The sequence below is a fragment of the Rhinolophus hipposideros genome (genome assembly GCF_964194185.1).
Source record: "Rhinolophus hipposideros genome assembly, chromosome: 20".
NCBI classification, from domain to species: domain Eukaryota; kingdom Metazoa; phylum Chordata; class Mammalia; order Chiroptera; family Rhinolophidae; genus Rhinolophus; species Rhinolophus hipposideros.
The window spans coordinates 11,573,851-11,592,988 of record NC_138066.1 but is presented as its reverse complement, the minus strand read 5'-3'; the positions used below and the strand labels follow the sequence as shown (position 1 = coordinate 11,592,988).

The following is a 19,138-nucleotide window of genomic DNA, read 5'->3' as shown; positions in this document are numbered from 1 at the left end:
TTGGAAAAACACACTTAAAAGTTTTTAAAAAATAGAAAAAAAATAAAGCAGCAGCACCAGAAGTAGGACTCTGAAGAGGGACAGGACCTTAGGATTCAAAGGAAAAGGCCACACAGTATACTAGGCAGCAGCTTTTTTAATTTGAACACTTTCTTCTTAAGGACACACCTTCAGTACAGTTAACAAATGGTTACATCTGAAATCTGCTTAGCACTGAGCCCAGGATCCACAGTTGTAAGGCCACTGCTGGCTCACTTCTTCGACAAGGCAGTATTACCCTTCAGAGCTGAGTTTGGCTTTGTACTGGGTCCTGCTCCGTCTTACTGAGCAAGTATGGGGTTAAGTGCAGCACTTCAAAGGGAGAAAGAAACAAATAACCTGGTATGCAGTACATGGTTTTGTCCTCAGTTAACTTTAGGTAAGATTTTTAGACCTGCCAATGAGTTCTGAAAGGTAATACCATACCTGCCTAGAAATGGCTGACTGCCAATTAAAAGCCACATGGTAAGGTAGGTTACAGGTAGGAGGTAAATCAGGTTAGACATGCGTGAGAGAGAACACGTGTGTACAGACTGAATACAAGCACAGGAACACTCATGAAACCCATGATCTTTTGTCCAGGCAGGCGAAATCCTACCTTCTAAATCAGTTTCCCATTTATACAGAAAACCCAGTTTAAAGTGTTTCCTACCAGGATAGTGTCAAAATAGTTTGTTTCATACCAGAAGTAGATTGTTAACAAAACTTCAAGTCTCACTTTGGGTTTTTCTAGGATATTTTTTCATCAAAGTGGGTTCCAACAGTTTGCATCTGCCATGGTAGAGACCACGGTTCTCTAATCATGATTTTATTGGCCCAGGACCATCTTACAGAGAAAAACATCTGCAGGGTCTCAGGAGAGCAGCTCCCTGGGAGCTGTAGTTCAGTTCAGGAAGGTTATGAATTACCCATCCTGACTTACAGTGCCAGTTTTGGTAATCTGAAATAAATTAGCTCGGGGTTTAGCCAAGGGACTAGGTTCATGTAATCTAAACTGATTGCATTTTGGAATTAATAAAATTCCCTGTAACTCAGTGAGGATGTATGTTTCCTTTAAACCAAATAGCACTTTATACAAAGGGACTTTAAACCAATTAAAATAATGTTTCATGCATGGCAAGCCGGTAACACTATTTCCATAATTAGTATTTACCTTTAAATTCATAATCATGAATGCAAGACAGTAACAATAACCCAAGGAATGAGGTATGTTGTCCTTACCTTGTCCCACGGAAGACAGAAGTAAAGATCTTTAGGGCTAGTCCATAATGACTTCATTTATAACAGACAATTCACTTTAAACTGTAGGTTGGTAGCTTTATGTGAGCCAATCAAATTTACTTAATCTACTTAATTCCCATAAAGTTCCGTCAAGTACCCTGCTGTTACATAATACCAATCACAAAAATTACTTGAAAACAGTTTTACTTTTGAACCATCTGTGATGAATTAACAGTACAGCCTTCCACTGGCTAATAGTGCGGCAGCAGGTAAACAGCAAACAGGAATCCACTCTGCTTTCTGCACCACTTCCTCAGGCCACGGCTAAGGGGGCGTGTTCACTGACACTTTCTCCACGTGGGAAAGGAATCTAACCTCACAGAAATGACAAAGCAGATTTCTAAACTCATGAACGTACTAACTGGGTTGCCCCCAACTTCACAAGCATTATCACACTCCAGGTCTAAATTATAAAAGAAAAATACAAAATAGGTTATCTGTCAAACGTAGTTATCACCATTTTTATATTTGACACTTTTGAAACAAACATTACTCTGGCCCACTGATTTGAGTTGAAAATAAGCAGCAGCCTTATAAATTTATAAATACTAGATGTCAGTATAGCTTGCTTTATATTATTATTTTTCCACTGATCCAATATCTAAAAGTTCTCAAAAGAGTAGCTGGTACCAGTTCAGCTTGATCTGGGTACCTGTGGGCCCACAAAATTCATCCAGGTGGCAAAAAAAGTGCTTCCAAGCAGTGTCTTGTGCTTCTCCTTTAACCTCAATTTCCAATACATACAGCCCTAGCCAAGTTTTCAAATTCTCATTCATTTCTTGAATTGATTTTGTTTGCCACCGTCTTATGGTTCTCAGGCAAGTTTCAGTAGCATTTAAGGTCCTCCAACGCAAGGTAAAATGGTTAAAACAAAACAAAACACTGAGCTATGAAATACAGTCACTAGCCAATGGCCTGCTCTCAAACTTCATATTTTAATATAAAATATTCATACAGCATATTACACCTGTCTGCTAACTGAATACTATTACTGATGAACTCTAGACAACAGAAAAAATTCTCTTCCAATACCTATGAATGGGAAATGGAATTCCACACACTACTGGGATGGTGCTTTAGGGTAGGGAAATGTTGGGTAATGCAGGCCAGGAAACAGCGCTTTTTCCATCACCAAATTTGATCCGACACCTGCTGGAATCAAGTGCAGTTTCATTAGTGTTCCTATTTGAAAGGTCTTTCTGCTGCAAGTTACCATGACTGTTTGCTGTTCCTGTGCTGCACAGTCTTCTCCCACTAAAATAAGATTTCTCCAATCTTCCTTATTGTGACTTCTTCAGTTAAGAGTTAAATAATAATTAATGTTGCTCTAAAGATGAGTTAAAAACCCAAAGTGCAGACTAAAGTCCTGCTATGAGGCGTCATGTCTCAGGGAGCTGGTTAATGTCTGTCAGTTTGGTGTCATTCAGAATTGCCCGGACTCTCTCCAAGGAGTCTGCTTGCCGGATCCGCTCTAACTGCACCTGGAGAAACAATACAGCGAGATAAGTGCAGAAGGCTCCTCCTAGGTTTTCTGAAGTTTACTTTGACTGGTTTAGCTGAAATGGAGCAATTCCCAAAAGCTGCTGGGTAACAGACCCAGTGTAAGGGGCTGGGCCTACGGAGGTGAATGAGACCCAACCCAACCCAAGAACCCACAGTTCAGTTGGGGGAGAAAGAAAACCACATAGAGGATTCCAGCACAGTATTCTAAGCATCACTGTTGGCAGCATTTATCGAGTGCCAAGGCAGCATAGCCTGGGGGTGGGTGGTGGGCCATTGTCACCCAGCTTGACCTAGAGAGGGTTCCATGGGAAGTACAAAGCTAAGCTGGGCCTTGAAAGGAGTACGGAGGTGATGAGACACAATGCTTACCAGAGGGATTAGCACAGTGGGCAAGAAACCACACATAGCTACAACACATTAGAACATAAAGTATAAAATGTACGCAGGGAGATAAAAAAAATACAGGGCTAGGCCTGGTTGGGAAGGGTCTTATCTGGTATGCTAAGGACTTTATACTTGACTTGTAAGGACTAGCAAGGTACAGAGGGAAAGGGAAGGGACAAATCTGAGGTACACAGCTGGCTTTAGGCATGAATGACCAGGCAGGTATCCGCTGGGGGAGGGGCAGCATAGTCTCTAACCCTTTAGCTATTGTCAGTGGCAGAATCAAGGACTGGCAGGTTCTCCTGGGTACCAAGACCCCCTAAAGTGCCTTGGTGCTCTAAAGGTTTCCCAAATGCCTCACCTGAAGGGTCTGAGAAAGCTTTACAAAATCTCTCTGGACTTGTTCACTGACATCTAGTTCTGTCTGCAACCTCTGAGCTTTGTTCTTCTCTTCAAACATTAGTTGTTCAATGGTAACCTAAAAAAATAACAAGTTTTGAGAGAAGATTACTGCCAAGGAGCCGTAAGTCAGAATCACTTAGGAAGGCTGGGAACCTGTTGTCTCCTGCTACTAGAGAGGAAAGGGGAGTGTCTGTCACATTCCTAGATCCTATTGGTCTCCCGTTATCTGTAGGACAAAAGTGCAAGTTACCTAAGCTACCTGTTGTAGGTCCCTAAAATGAGTATGAAAGCCAGAATAAAAAATGAATTAATGTACTGCGCGCACGGGCACACACACCCGCACCCCCAGCAGCCTGGTGACAGTGATTAATCATCAAAAAGCAGCTGTTAAGATCAGTAGCTACCACGGCAATAGGGATAGAAAGTTTGGGGATTTCCTCTGACAACCACAACAGTCAAGCATCTGTCAGGAAAATTCTCAGTGAATGTGCCCCAGGCAGCCCCAGCTATCTCCCACCTTCCTTACAGACATTTGAGCAGGACCACGAGGGAGCATTTCTAAAAACAAAGGACTACTGAATACCATGTACACAGTGTTTTTACACTTAAAGGTCTGACCACACAGCTCACTGAGACTGTTTCTAGGAAACCTCCCCACAATTAGCCTCATGTACTTTTATTCTAACTGAAATAATCAAAATTTAGGCAGCAAATATGGTTCAATGAAATATGTGAAGTGAGTCAAATGGAATGACACTTAGGAAGCAATGCTTCTATGCCAAGTTTGGTTCATGGCCGTTTAGCCCAACACCTCAAAAGCCAGGAAGGCCTATGACACAGGCCTCTAGAGCTGTCAGTGTCCAGATTTGACCCAACTTTAATGAAGTCAATTCATTTCCTTTCTGCAAGCAGAGAATCTTGACAACTTTCAGAAGGTGGCACTATTCAAAGCAGCAATTTATAATTTTTAAACAGGCAAGATGTGACCTTACATTCTTAGCACTGCTTTTATATTTAATTACTAACAAAAATATCACCTTAGCAGCAGTCTCTTTCTTTAACTGTTCTTCCAAAGTGGTTTTCATTTCCTGAAGGCTCTCAAGCTGTTGAGACTTCTCTCTTAATGTGGATTCCAACTGTGAAAGTAAGAAGGAAAAAGCTGAAACTTGCTCTAGGTCACTGCCCACGGCCTGGAGGAGCCTGCAGCCTGGAGAATTCCGCCCAAGCCCTCAGGCCCTCCTAGGCCCAGGACATTGGCTGTGCCGGTAATGCTCTTCTCACCTTTTGGTCTCTGAACTATTTATTCTTCAAGACCTATTTCTTTCATTAAATATTTCTTAGGCACCTGCTATGTTTTAAGGCCTGGGGATGGAGAAATCAGGAGAGACGAACATGTAAATAATTCTGACATGTAAACATGGATGAAGACGCATTTAATTCAGCCAGAGAAGTTGGGAAGGGCTTCTGTGAAGAGATGACATTTAAGCCTTAAAAAATGAAAAAATTTACAGGAGAAGGAAAAGGGTGGTAAGAAGGAGAAAGAAGGTTATTAGACTCCAAAAGGACAGAGCAGATGACATGAGTAAAACATGCGTTCAGAACTGGCGAGTCTGCCGAGCTGCAGCCGAGTGCGGGGCCCTGCAGGCTGAGCTGGAGCAGCAGTGTGAGCGCAACGTCCCCGGTGGGGCTGAGAAACAAGGACTCGATCCTGGAAATAAAGGGAACCTTGGAGGGTTTTCAACCCGACGGGGACAGCGTTTATAATTTTTAAAGACCACCTTGGTTTCATTATGAAGATTAATTGGGATGAGATAAACTTTGGAGGCAGGAAAAGAAGTTAGGCTGTTACATTAAGCCACGTGAGAATTGAAGTCTGAACATAAACAGCAGCAATAGGAGTGGAAAGGATGGGACATGATCAGAATGCTGGTAATTTCTGCCAGTGCAGCTGCCACAGCGCAGTGGTGGCCGAAGCCAGACTGCGGCTGAGCAGTGACTGGAACTCAGGCAGGGGAGGCTACTCTTTCAAGAACCTTGAAGGTAAAGGGAAGAAAAACTGGTAGCTTGAGAAGTGTGACCCAAAGAGAAACTCTTCTTGTAACGCGAAACATCTGAGCATGTTTATACATAATGGAAAAGGCCAATAACGAGGTAGAAGTTCAAGGCCCAAGCCTGAGGGGAAGGCTGAGAGAATGCCTGGAAAAGATGTGAGGGATCCAGTCCACGCACAAATGTAGGCGAGAAGACTGGTGAGAAACAGTCATTTTCTCTAAAGAAGCTAGAGAGAAGGCTGGGAAGAAGAGTAAGAGAACAAGTCCTTGAGGGGCCCGGAAGCTGAGGTGGTGCTGCCAATAACAGGGGTACCAGCCATCGTCTGCTGAGTTGGGGTGAGTCTGACTGTCTGAAACAGCCACTGGGAGGAACGGAAGGGAGACAACTAAGGACAAATGAAAGGCTGACTGAGTAGCACTTCAGGCCCAACCGATGACATGAGCACGCAGTGTTACTCGTTCCAGTGCCATCAGCAGCTCGGGGCAGAGGCAGGGAAGGTGGACACCAGGATTAATCCAGAGTTGGACAGTATCAAGTGAGGGCAGCAGAAAGACAAGGAATCGGGACCTGCGGGTGTTGGTGGGAGACGAGGTAAAGAAGCAAGCCATGTAAGTAAGATGCAGCTTAGAAGGAAAGAAAGCAAGGCCACGAGGAAGTCGCTAAAACCAGGAGGGCAGGAAAAGCTCAGGGAATTGCGGTCTGAGTGAGGGGCTCAGACAGACGGCCCTGTGGGATTAAGAGCTGGAAGGGTGATACAGAGGTCAGGGCACGTGGGGCCTGGTGAAGCCAAGAGTGGGAAGGCGGGCCACATGGAGGCGAAGGTCACTGAGTCGACAAACAACAAGGCCAGGGAGTCGAGTGGGGTCATTTACCAAAGGTACTGCTATTGTCTAAGAGAAGAGGCCTCTAAGCTGGAAAACATCATCTCCTGTTTGTAAAAGATTCCGTGCATACAGTAGTAGCTTTCAGTATATATCATGTCATGACCATGCCTCCTCTCAATAAATGATCTCTCATCATTACACCCTTATCCCACCGTTATTTTCCCCATTCGACAGAAGTTCCTTGAAGGCAGGGACATTATCGTAACTACATTTTTTTTTCCTTGGGTCTAGAACAGTAGGATTCAATAAATAACTACTGGTTGCTGACAGAATTAATATGAAACTCACCTGTCCCTTTTCTACTTTTATTCTTTCTAATTCAGCTTTTAAGCTAGAAATGGAAGCTAGAAGGAAAAAAGAGGGAAAACTGTTAGCATTTATTGATTATTGTGCATTAAAATGTTTTTCTTACAACTCCCTTTCTACCATAACCCTAATCTCATAATGAAAGGAGTCAAATACATACTGAACACGGTGGGGGGGGGGGGGTGCAACCAACATCCCTTTCTCAAAGTGATCCCCAACCAATCAGCATCAGAATCCAGCTCAGGTAAAGGCAGAGTCCACATGAATGAATAATACAACAAATATCCACATCTCACTGGGGTGTGGCGTGCAGATATTCCCAGCAGGAGTCTGTTAACACATCAAAGTTATGAAACGAAATGCCACCCATCTAGTCACGTTCCCCGGTGGTCTGGGTTCAATATTGAGTTTCCCATTTACTAGCAATTGCCAGAGAGGCCATTAGAGCTTCTAAAAAGACAATGAGTTTGGGGGATTTGGGGTTTGTTTTTACTCCCAATTACTGGATATATCAGAACATCTGGAAAAATGGACTGAATCCTTACTTAACTCTTTCCTATCCCTTTGTTTTCCACATTCTATGGCCATGTGTTACTTCTTATAGTCAGAAAAAAGTTTTACTTAGTGCCTTCATTTCTAAACTACATCATTTTTATCTTCACCTATCTCTTCCTTGCAGTTTTCTATTTCCAGCTGCAGGGTTTCTTCAAGGTTTTCTTTTAAGCATTGTTCTGCTTGAATCTGCTCTTTTAGGAAAAGTATCTCAGCCTTCAGCTTCTCTTCCATGTGGTCTGCTGCTGTCCGCACATTAATAATGTTCTCCCGGTATTTCAGTACCAACTCCCGGAGTGCCTGCATTCAAGAAACAAATGGTTATTGGGTTTGTGAGGATGAAAGAAAATATAAACAATAGAAGCTAAAGATTTTCTGCAATCAGAATTTCAGATATTGTTTTAAATGATTCAAAAGTTAAAAACTTTCAACTCCAACCCACTTGGGGCTTCAAGGTGCCAGTGCTATGTCACATTAACCTTCAGTACATTAGAGAAGTAAGACATTTGCAGCCAAAAAGTGTGTATTGTAACCTACATATTTTCCCCTCAAAACTGTTTCATAAGCAGAAAAATAAAAATGCTAAGTGACTAAACAATGTGCATTCACCATGAACTGCTTAGGAGCTTCTATGACTTGATTAAATTCGAGGGGAGTTAGGGTATGAGGACCAAGAAGACTGAAACTCAGAAGCAAGTTCAAACTCGAAGATCAAATTTACTTACTCATCCAAACACCTGTTGAACACCTACCACAAGCAGAGTAGTGTGTTAGCCAGAGGCAAGTAGGGCGAAGAGTGGCCTTCTAAGGTGATCAGCTGTTTCCTATAATAAATTCAGCTTACATCTTAGTTTTTCCCTAAATTTTAGTTGTCTTCTTTTAAAAATCCCCCCGATTATATCTTAAAGCAACTTTAAAACAAAAACTGGGTTTCTTAGATAACTACCAAATGTACATAAATTTAAGGGACAGCAAAAAAAAAAAAAAAAAAAAGAGTACCTAAAAAACTGTCACAAGGATATTTCCTAAGACATATTGCTGAAGCAGCTCTAATAAGAACCAAGGCTTACAGGCTAGTCTGATTACATCCTTCAAGGATTCTCGAAATTTTTTTAAGTCTGGGAATGAACAGTCTTGAGAGAACAGGGAAGAGAGGAATCTTTCCTGCCAAAAGACAAAAGTTTAACAGAGGTGGAGAGTGGAGTGCTGATGGCAGGAGACAGGTCCCCTAAACTTTCTCCTTGATGAGATCAGTCACCAGTTCAGAAAGGAGAGCTCTCCTGAGAATGCCAAAAACCTGAGAGCCCATGCTGGGGGGGAGGGGAAGGGAGATGAGACGGAAGGAGCTTAGGGCAGGTAGGCAATGGAGCCCTTGAGAATGAGTAAAAGGAAAACCCAAATCAACACTAATGTTAATGTGTGTATATAAGAGAAAGACAAAAGAATGAGGTGCAAACTGTAGAGGTAGGATTAGGGAAAACTGTTACTTACAAAACTATAAATTTAGGTAACGTTTTATATTTAAATAATTCTTAACAATTCTTTTTTTAAATAAAAGAAAGAAAGGATCTTAGAAGTAACATTTTTCTATTTTGCTTGGAAAATTGCTCTCAGAAATTTCATCTTTGCCTGACTGTATATAGTGTTTACTTGGGATTAGCCTAAGGTGACATTTTTTTTATATGTTAAAAGGTTTAAAAATGTATGGGTAATAAAGGTTAGAGAAAGTTAAGGAGATAGTTATGAATGTCTCAGGGAAACTTCTGGTTTTGCAGCCCAGATTCATCCAATCACAGAAGAATGGAAGTGACTAGAAATGCCATAGAAGGTACTGGAAGTCAGAAGGAGAATGAGTGTGGTATATTCCCTTTCACGTGCTAAATAGAAAAACAAACATCACAAGGAGCCAGCATGGTGACCCCTTCAAACATTTAATTTCTGGTGCTTTCTCACTTTGGTCCTGTAAGAATAACTTATAAACCTTTAATTTGGCAAAGGATTCTTAGATACGACACTGAAAGCAGGAGCAACAGAAGAAGGAAATTGGTAAATTGGACTTCATCAAAATTTAAAACTTTTGTGCTTCAAAGGACACTGTCAGGAAAGTGAAAAAGATAACCCACAGAATGGGAGAAAATATCTGCAAATCATTTACCTGATAAGGGACTTATGTCAAGAATATATAAAGAACTCTTATAATTCAATAATAAAAAAGAAATTTAAAAATGAGCAAAAGATCTGAATAGACATTTCTCCAAGGAAGATAAACAAAAGGCCAATAAACACATGAAAAGATGCTCAACATCATTAGTCATTAGGGAAATGCAAATCAAAACCACAGTGAGGTACCACTTCATACCCACTGCATGGTGGTAATAAAAAAAGTGAGGCAAGTGTTGGTGAGGATGTGGAGAAACCCTCAAATGATTAAACACAGAGTTCTCATAGGACCCAGCAGTCCCACTCCCAAGTTTATACGTAAGAGAAATGAAAATGTATGTCCACATGAAAACCTGAACATGAATGTTTATAACAACATTATTCATAATAGTCCAAAAGTGGAAACAACCCAAATGTCCTTCGACAGACGAATGAATTAACAAAATAGCCATACAGTGGAGTACTATTCAGCCATGAAAAGGAATGAAGGGATTAACATGCTATGACAGATGACCTCGAAAATAGTATACTATGTGAGAGAAGCCCGACACAAAAGACCACAAATTGTATGATTCCATTCATGTGAAAGTCCAGAACAGGGCCATCTACAAACAGTAAGTAGATTAGTAGTTGCTTAAGGCTATGGGAGAGAAGGAATAAAGGGGGAGGAGTTTCTTTTTGAGGTGATGAACTGTTCTAAAATTGATTGTGGTGATGGCTAAACTTCTGAAAATATACTAAAAATGATTGAATTGTACAATTTACACAGGTGAATTATTTAGTATATTAATTATATCTCAATAAAACCTGTTATCTAAAAAGAAAAATTTTAGCCACTTCAGCAAATGTACTTGTGCACATTTTTGATCATATAGAAAATAAGTTACCTCTATAGTATCCGGGAGAATGAAGTCTTCTGCTTGCTGTAATGACATATGCAAGCTATGCTTTCCCTGAAGACTGTCATTATCTTTCTGTAACCTCACCAGCTCTTCTGAAACCTGTTCCCGTGACTGCATCAGCACTGCCTAAAATAGAAACAGATACTAATCACTGCCAGAAAGGTAAATCCTATCTGCTGATAGCTGCACCAGAGAAAAACAAGGCCAAACCAAATGAGGGCTGAAGATGGAGGGTACTTACGAAAGCTCTCTAAAACTTACAAAGAGCAGCTCAGAGATTTTTTTACTTGCAGCCTTTCTACATATATTCAAGGAGACAGGTGATGAATCAAGCTATCTGAGCTCATTCTTTGCTGTTTCTACCAACAGCTTAAAAGTAATGCATCTCTTTCCCGTATCCCTGAACTACAGAAGGGCCAGTATCGCTAGCTCAATGGAAGTGGCTGACACAATCAAGACTTACATCAAAAAGGGCATGTACTCCAAGACAACTCCTCATTCCTCACTATGCATTCAGCAGGAGGCAGGAGAAACAAAGAGCAGCAGCTACATCTTTCATTACATATATAGATGACCAAGCTAAGGGTCACTGTGAATGGCCTAAGAACCCCCAACGTGAGCCATCATCAAAGAGGAGATATGCTTGCGAAATATAGGACACTTCAGTAGCTCATTAAAATGGGACCGGCTCCTACTATGCTTACTGATGTATAAAACAATTTTAGGAACTTCCTATGAATTTATATCAATTTGTAAGTTATTACAATGAATTTGAGTAGAAAATAAAATTCTACAAAAGTGTTTTAAATTTCTGCTAAGTTTTAATACTAAGTCATTTAACTTAAACATATACATACCATGTTTCCCCTGAAAATAAGACCTAGCCAGACAATCAGCTCTAATGCGTCTTTTGGAGCAAAAATTAATATAAGACCCGGTATTATATTTCATTATATTATATTATATATTATATTATATCCTATTATATTATGTATTACATAAGAGCTAGTCTTATACTATAGTAAATTTTTTTTTTACCATATTTTTTACTATATAATAACGTCAGGACAGCCAGTTAGCTCCGTTGGTTAGAGCGCGGTGCTCTTAACAAGGTTGCCGGTTCAATCCCTACATGGGCCACTGTCAGCTGCACCCTCCACAACTAGATTAAAACAACTATGTGACTTAGAGCTAATGGGTCCTGGAAAAACACACTTAAAATAAATAAAAGTTAAAAAAAATGTCTTTACATAATAATTATGTCTACATAATCTTGTCCATTACTAGCGTTCAATAGGCCACGGAGAACATACAGTAACCACTTTGGTCATATCAAAGATGATTTCAAGATACAACACAAAGGACTATATTTAATATAGCTAAATACGTTTATTTAAATGTTAACTTACCATCTGTTCCTGAACATCCCTCTTTGCTTGGGAAAACCCCTGCTGTAACTCTTCAAGTAAGATCTCAGATGCTTGGGCTCTTAGGACAAGTGCAGAAATCTTTGTGGGGGAAAAAATGCATACACAGAAAATAACACAGTTAGGAAACCAGTTATTCTAAAACTAACTCTTCCACCTCCCGCTTATTTAATGTCCAGAACTGACGTTTTACTTGTTCATTATAACCCACTCATCATTCATTCAACAGATCCATGAGCATCTGCTGTGTACAAAGCCTCAGCCTTTCAGGTAACACAAAGCAGTAACAAAAGTCCCTGGGCTTATGTGCTGCCATTTAGATGGGTCTCTAGACATAGATACATGTGATCCATGTGACCTAGTTATAAGTATTAATCTTAAAGGAGCTTTAAAAAAAAAAGAAAAAGAAAAATTTGAAACTGTCCACAAAAAAAACCACATAGTTTAAAGGATAAATGAAATATTTTCTGAACAGTTGCAATCTTCCGCAATGGTTTACTAAGAGTAATAAACACATGATTAATATTATTGAACTCCAAACTCCCTTGAATTTGTTTTAATGTTCCTGGGGAGAGATTTATGTGAACGTTGATGACTCATACATAAAAATTATAAAAATAAAAAAAAATTGTTTAGGTATTTAAAAAATTATTGTCAGAATTCTGCTTCCAATAGTAGCAAATTAGACAATGTGAACTAACCTTTCTATTGAGAATTAGGAAAACAAGACAAAAATATAAATGACATCTACTTGAAGGCACTGAAGAACAAGGGAAAAAGAATCACAGAGCCAAGGACCAGAATGAGGACACCTAGAGTTCAGTGAAGCATCTGGAACAGCCCTTAGTTAGAAGAATGTGCCAATTCCAAAAGAAACAGATGTGAAACTGAGAAGCTGAGCAAAGAGTTTGAGAGCCCCAGAATAGGGCGGCAAAAGTTAAGAGTTCAGGATCCATTATACAAAGGGACTCCTGTACATTACATTGTGTCCCAAAATGGCCACAACCGAGGGTGAAGGAAGAATTTAAAACAATACAACCATCACAAATTCATATAATCTTAATTCCTATAACCAGATTAAGGTGATCCAGGATTGTTAGTACAATTATTTGCCTGCCTTTTATACGGAAAATGGCTTTATATTATTTCAAAAATTCTTCACATACAATGTCTAGCACTGAAGTAAAAATGTACAAGAAAATATGATAAAAAACACAAAAGGAAAAGATAAAAACAAACCTGATAACAAAAACAGATCTACAACGAATCCAGATGTGAATTATTAAAGGCAGACTTTAAAATAACTATACTTGATATGTTCATCAATTTAAAAGACAAAATTTCCAGAGCACTGCAAACAATGAAAAATTAACAAATGGAAATAATAAACTGAGGGGAAAAAAATCAGATACCTAAATTAAAAATTCAATGGATGAGTTCAACAGATTAGACCCATTTGAAAAGAAAATTAGTGAATTAGAACATAGATCTGAAGAAAATAAAGACAAAAAACAGGAAAAACAGGAGAGATTAAAAAAACCATGTAGACGCAATGAGAAGGTCTAACATATATAAATATTTGAAGAAATAATGGCCAATGGAAATAGCTGGTAGAGCTAAAATTAAGCCTATGCAACAATTCTGCAATTTCACTCCTAGGTATACTCAGGAGAAATGAGTCCAAAGTCCATATGAAAGACATACAAGAATATTAGAAAATGTATTATTCATTCACAATAGTCAACATCCAGAAACAACCCAAGTGTCCCTCAACTGTAGTATAAATTATGGTGGTATATCCATCAAATAGGATATACATAGTATTAAAATGTAACTACTGATGCATAGAACAATAAGGGCGAGTCTCAGAAATAATGATAAAATGAACCAGCTGCAAAAGGCTACATCCTATATGATCCATGTATATGACGTTCATGAACAAGCAATGCTAAAACATAGCATTAAACTTCAGAATACTTGCTACCTCTATGTATACGCGGGTGCGGTCTTTATTTATTAGGAAACAGCATGAGCATATTAGAAATGTCCAAGGGGTTTACCCTGGTAAAACTTTTCACATATTGTACACTTGACATTTGTGCACTTTACTGTATGTATGTCTCAATAAAAACAAGTTTTTTAAAGAAACATAATTAATGGCGGAGGCTATTCCAATTACGATGAAAGACATCAATTCAGAAATCCAAGAAACCCCGTGAACCCCAAACAGGAGAAACACGAAGGAAAAAACCCCTCGGTATATCACAAACACTGCCAAAAACAAAAGCCAAAAAGAACATCTTTAAAACAGTCAGGAAGGGGCGGCCGGTTAACTCAGATGGTTAGAGTGCGGTGCTCTTAACAACAAGGTTGCCAGTTCGATCCCCCCATGGGCCACTGTGAGCTGCGCCCTCCACAACTAGACTGAAACAACTACTTGACTTGGAGCTCATGGGTCCTGGAAATCAGCTCTTAATATAAATAAAAGTTAAAAATAAATAAATAAATAAAATAACCAGGAAAACAATCACATTTTACCCTCAAAGGAACAACAATAAGACAGCTAGCTGACTTCTAATCAGAAACCGGAAAGCCAGAAGCAATGGAATGACACCTTCAAAGTGCTGAAAAGAATTTAAGTACTCAGAATTCTATAGATGGCAATAGTAACCTTGTTGAATAAAAGTGGGAAAAAAAGATGTGTCTGATAAACAAAAATATGAGAGAACACAGACTTCTGGGACTGTCCAAGATGGACTAAGCACAATATGGCCTTTCTCTCCCGATTACAACTAAAAACTCTGGATAAAAATACAAAAGCAACTACCTGAGGACTCTGAAAAATAAGCAAAAGTAGACAGTCTAGGAAGGGAAGTCAAAAAGGGAAGAAGCGATTCGTACAGTAGTGAGTTTACAGTTTGGGGTTTTTTTTTCCTACTTCCTTTTTAGCTTTAATCTGAGGGTTGCCCCAGTTAAAGCATCAACAGCTGCAGCAGCACAGGAGATAAAACTCTTTCTGATCACAGGGCCAGGACAGAGTCTCTGTGAGCTGAAGAGCAGAGGTAATCTGAGAGGAGATAGCTAGAAAAAGGATCCCCTAATTCTGTGTATAAACCAGCACAAGGCCCACACTCACCATTAATGTATACACACGTGTACAGATCCAAAGCAGCATTGCAAAGGCTTTTAAAAAATGAACTGACATGAGAACTACCACTCACAGAAGGCAAGACAGAACCTGTGACGTGAACCTAATCAGACGAACAGACCCAGAGCTTCACAATAAAATATTCATAATTCCCAGGATACAATATGAAAGTACCTGACATGGAAAGAATCAGGAAAATGTGACTGATTCTCAAGAGAAAAGAAAATCAACACATGCCAACCCCATGATGACCTCAGCTAGAATTATCAAAAACTGTAAAGTAGCTATTGTAACTATGCTGCATTGGGTAAAGGTTAAGTCCTTCTGAATTGAATGAAAACAGAGTTCTCAACAGAAAAATAAAAACTAGTGATATACAAAAGAACCAAATGAAGATTTTACTATAAATTACAGCATAGAATTTGGCACAAAAAAATAGATGAATAGCCCAATCTAACAGAAGAGAGTCCCCAAAACGGACCTGCACATGTATCTTCACTTGATAGATGATAAAGACGACCTTGCAGAGCAATGGAGAAAAGATGATGTCCATATAAAAAAATAAAAGTTTAGCCTTATCTACAGCACATGCATAAAACTGTTCTAGATAGGTTTTAATATAATGATATAATGATATATAATGATATAAATGTGGGTGGACTTAAAAATAATGCTTCTACAAAATATCTGAAAAGATCTTCATAATCCCAGGGTAAGAAAACTGGGGCAAAAATCACTAATCATAAAGAAAAGATCAATAAATTTGACTACATTAAAATTAAGAACTTCTGTTCATGAAAAGACACCATTAAAATAATGAAAACAAGATATTGGTTAGAAAACATTTGCAACACAAATCACTAAAAGGCATAATAAGATTATATAAAGAATTCCTAACAAATCGGAAATACAAATAACAAAAATAATTTAAAAAACAAAACACAAGCCAATAGAAAAACAAGTATAAGAACTTGAGAAGGAATCTCTCTCTCTCTCTCTCACACACACACACACACACACACACAAAACGATATACCAATAGCCAACAAACATGAAAGATGCTACATAACCTCAGTGGTCATCAGAGAAATGCACACTAAGCCACCGTGAAACCCACCAAAATGGCTATAATTAAAATAACTAACAAAATGAAATCTGTCAAGACTGGACCCACAGGAATTCTTCTCATACATTGCTGGTGGGAGTATAAATTCATACAACTACGTCGGAAAACTGTGTGGCATTATTATCTACTGAAGTTGACATACATTTTGAACATTGTGACCCAGGCATTTCACTCCTAGGTACATATCCAGTAGAAACATGCACAACAAGCCCTACCAGAAATTTCAAAATAGAATTATTCATAGCATCCCAGAACTGGAAACAATCCAAACACTCACTGTGATATATAAATTGTTATCTATCCATACAATGGTACAACTATACAACATGAAAATGAAAAAACTACTACTACACGCATCTCACATCTTGAATGAAGGAAGGCAGACACAAAAGAATATAAACTATATGATTCATTTGTTACAATAAACAGACAAAACTAATCTCATGGTGTTAGAAGTTAAGACAGCATGGTTACCTCTCGGGGAGGGCTGGTAAGTGGAGGGGAAAGGGAAGGCTTCTGGGGTACTGGCTAATGTCTATTAACTTGACCTTGATGGTGGTTACACAGATGTTAGTTCTGGTAGTGTCTGCGTTTTTACTATGAATGCTATACTTTTAAAAAGTCAAAGAGAAGATAATTAGTATCTTTCTTGTCAGCAAGTTTGTTGCGCAGCAGCAAAACCAAATGAAAAAGGGGAAAGGAGAATCAGAACTTCCTGATATTCATTAACCAGTTATGTCAAATGTTATTTTTTTAACATCTATAAAACAGATACCAGAGAAAAACTAGTAAGAGGGAAAAAAGAACTGCCACATCTTCAGGGCAAGAAAGAAACTTTACTGTTTTCAAATGTTTTAATTTAAACAACCCAGTCATCTCCCACGGTCACTTTCTAAAAACCCTCATTTACCTGATGACTTGAGTCTTCAGTGCTCTGCTTTATGAAGTCTTCTAGTTCCTGTTTGTCTTTCATTGTCTTCTCTAACTGGTCATTTGCTTGCCTTAGCATCACTTGTAGTTTTTTCACCTATGTAATTTTAAATGTCAATTAGAAGGAAGTACCAGAATTTTTTATAAACTGAAAACAATCCGTAACTCCAGAAAATTTTTTAAAAATCGAATCTTTCCTTTCCCTGAAGAACATGAATAGACTTGTCAATTCAGAAAGAAATGAGATAGATGACCTAGTTCAATGTACTATGCTTTACAGTTAACAAGTCATTTTTCACATACATTATCTCATTTGTAAATATCTGCTTTTTCTCCTGGGTCCTGTAGGCTAGGACACGGGCCTCCTGGACTCTAGTCTATCCTTTGCCTCCAGTCTATAATCCATACTAACACTATACATTTTTTTCTAAAACAAAAGGCAAATTGTATTACTATTTCCCTATTTAAAATTCCTAAATGCCTCCGAAAGTAAAATTTAAATCCCTTCAATCATCACCCCTCCCTCAATGAGCTCGTAGTGGCCTTCCCTCTGTAGCTTCTTCTCCCATGAGTTTGTCACGCACACACACGCACACACGCACACACCATGGCCAGGCCCATGAACTACTTACACTTCCTAGAACACATCATTTTCCTTCATACATCTTTCCTCTCCTTGAATACCCTTTCCTCACTTCTTTTCCTAATTGATTTTTACTCCAGCTCTAAAACAAACTTAGCTCACGTGCTACCCACAAGTGTTACTCAGCTGAGCCCAGAGTTAAGTCAGATGCCCTGCCCCTCCTCTAGTTCTTCTACGTGCACATCTCAAGAAAAAACTATACTGACTTGATGGCTTGGTGGGCACCACTGAGAGCTCCTCAGGGCAGTACTGTGCTCTACCTGTACCTGAATGCCCAGGATTCGGCAAAATGCCAAGCACAGATGAAGCACCAGTAAGACGTCTACTGAAATAACTATGGGCCCAAGATAGACCATTCCAATGCCATACTATCAGAGGCCAACTATATCAGTTTCACAAATAGCTTTAGAAATTTACTTTTAAACCATCTACAGAAAAAAAGCATATATGCAGAAAAGCATGCCAATGGCATTTGAAAATATTAAACCATCATTCTACCTGCTTCAATTTATTTTGAAGACCAGGTGAACAATCTTCATAACAATCAAAGAACAATTTGGAAATATAAGAAAAAAATTAACTTTTTCTTATGTATACTTTCGCAAGCCCACTCTCATGAAATTCTACATTATTTCCTAAATGTTATCAAGGAACCCGTTATTAGGCACTGTATTCGGAAAGGTACTCATCAATCTCACCAGATCTGCCTAATCTTAATCTCTGTAACTCTGTAAACTAACCTTAATCAATTCAACACATTTATAAGAAGTAGGTAATAAACAATGAAGACTCCAAATACTGATTAATTTATATTCAATTAAGCTTTTATTCCATTAGGGTCAAAAGTCAACCTTTTACCTCCCTAAATCTCCATATCATAAAGCATTTCCCACGACAATATCACTTTTAGGCCATGGGCAGAAGAGGCAGGTTGGGAGGGAAGAGAAAGGAGCTGAGCTGACCTGTGCAGTGCTGGGCAAACTAATGAAACAAAGACAGAAAAGCAGAGGTTCTAATGTGCTCCCAGTGGAAATGTAACTGACGTACACGCATCACATTATTTCATATTTAACAAGATGAATATACTTCATAAAGTAAATGGGAAAGAATAAAAACACAATTACTTCTGCCCCTCCAATGAAAACGACAACCAGTCTGGCATACCCAAAAGAAACTCACCTGGTCTCTTGTTTCAGCCTCCTGAATCTGAATTCCTTGTAACTGTTTTTCATAATTGGAACACATATCACAACGTCTACCAAGTTTATTTCCAGCATTATGTACCTGAAGGGCATCAAAATTACCTCTTATCAGGTAGAACAAAGTAATTCTACATCCCACACTTGAGCACAGGCACAGTCTTACCTACTCATATGTTACTCAAAGTAGAACATGGAGT

The 19,138-nt window shown here is 38.9% G+C and overlaps 1 protein-coding gene across 1 annotated transcript in view; it reads right to left on the bottom strand.

The window, feature by feature from the left end:
* Positions 1 to 118: 118 nt before the first annotated feature.
* The window catches only part of RABEP1 (rabaptin, RAB GTPase binding effector protein 1), an 85,056-nt gene continuing 66,036 nt past the window's right edge, over positions 119 to 19,138 (bottom strand). The window contains exons 10-18 of the mRNA XM_081029448.1: positions 18,919 to 19,023; positions 17,077 to 17,193; positions 11,875 to 11,973; positions 10,451 to 10,591; positions 7,514 to 7,703; positions 6,834 to 6,889; positions 4,647 to 4,745; positions 3,569 to 3,685; positions 119 to 2,801 (exon numbers count right to left, since the gene is read on the bottom strand). Of these exons, the coding sequence (XP_080885574.1) occupies positions 2,700 to 2,801; positions 3,569 to 3,685; positions 4,647 to 4,745; positions 6,834 to 6,889; positions 7,514 to 7,703; positions 10,451 to 10,591; positions 11,875 to 11,973; positions 17,077 to 17,193; positions 18,919 to 19,023 (1,026 nt within the window). The 3' untranslated portion in view covers positions 119 to 2,699. The remainder of the gene's footprint in view (positions 2,802 to 3,568; positions 3,686 to 4,646; positions 4,746 to 6,833; positions 6,890 to 7,513; positions 7,704 to 10,450; positions 10,592 to 11,874; positions 11,974 to 17,076; positions 17,194 to 18,918; positions 19,024 to 19,138) is intronic.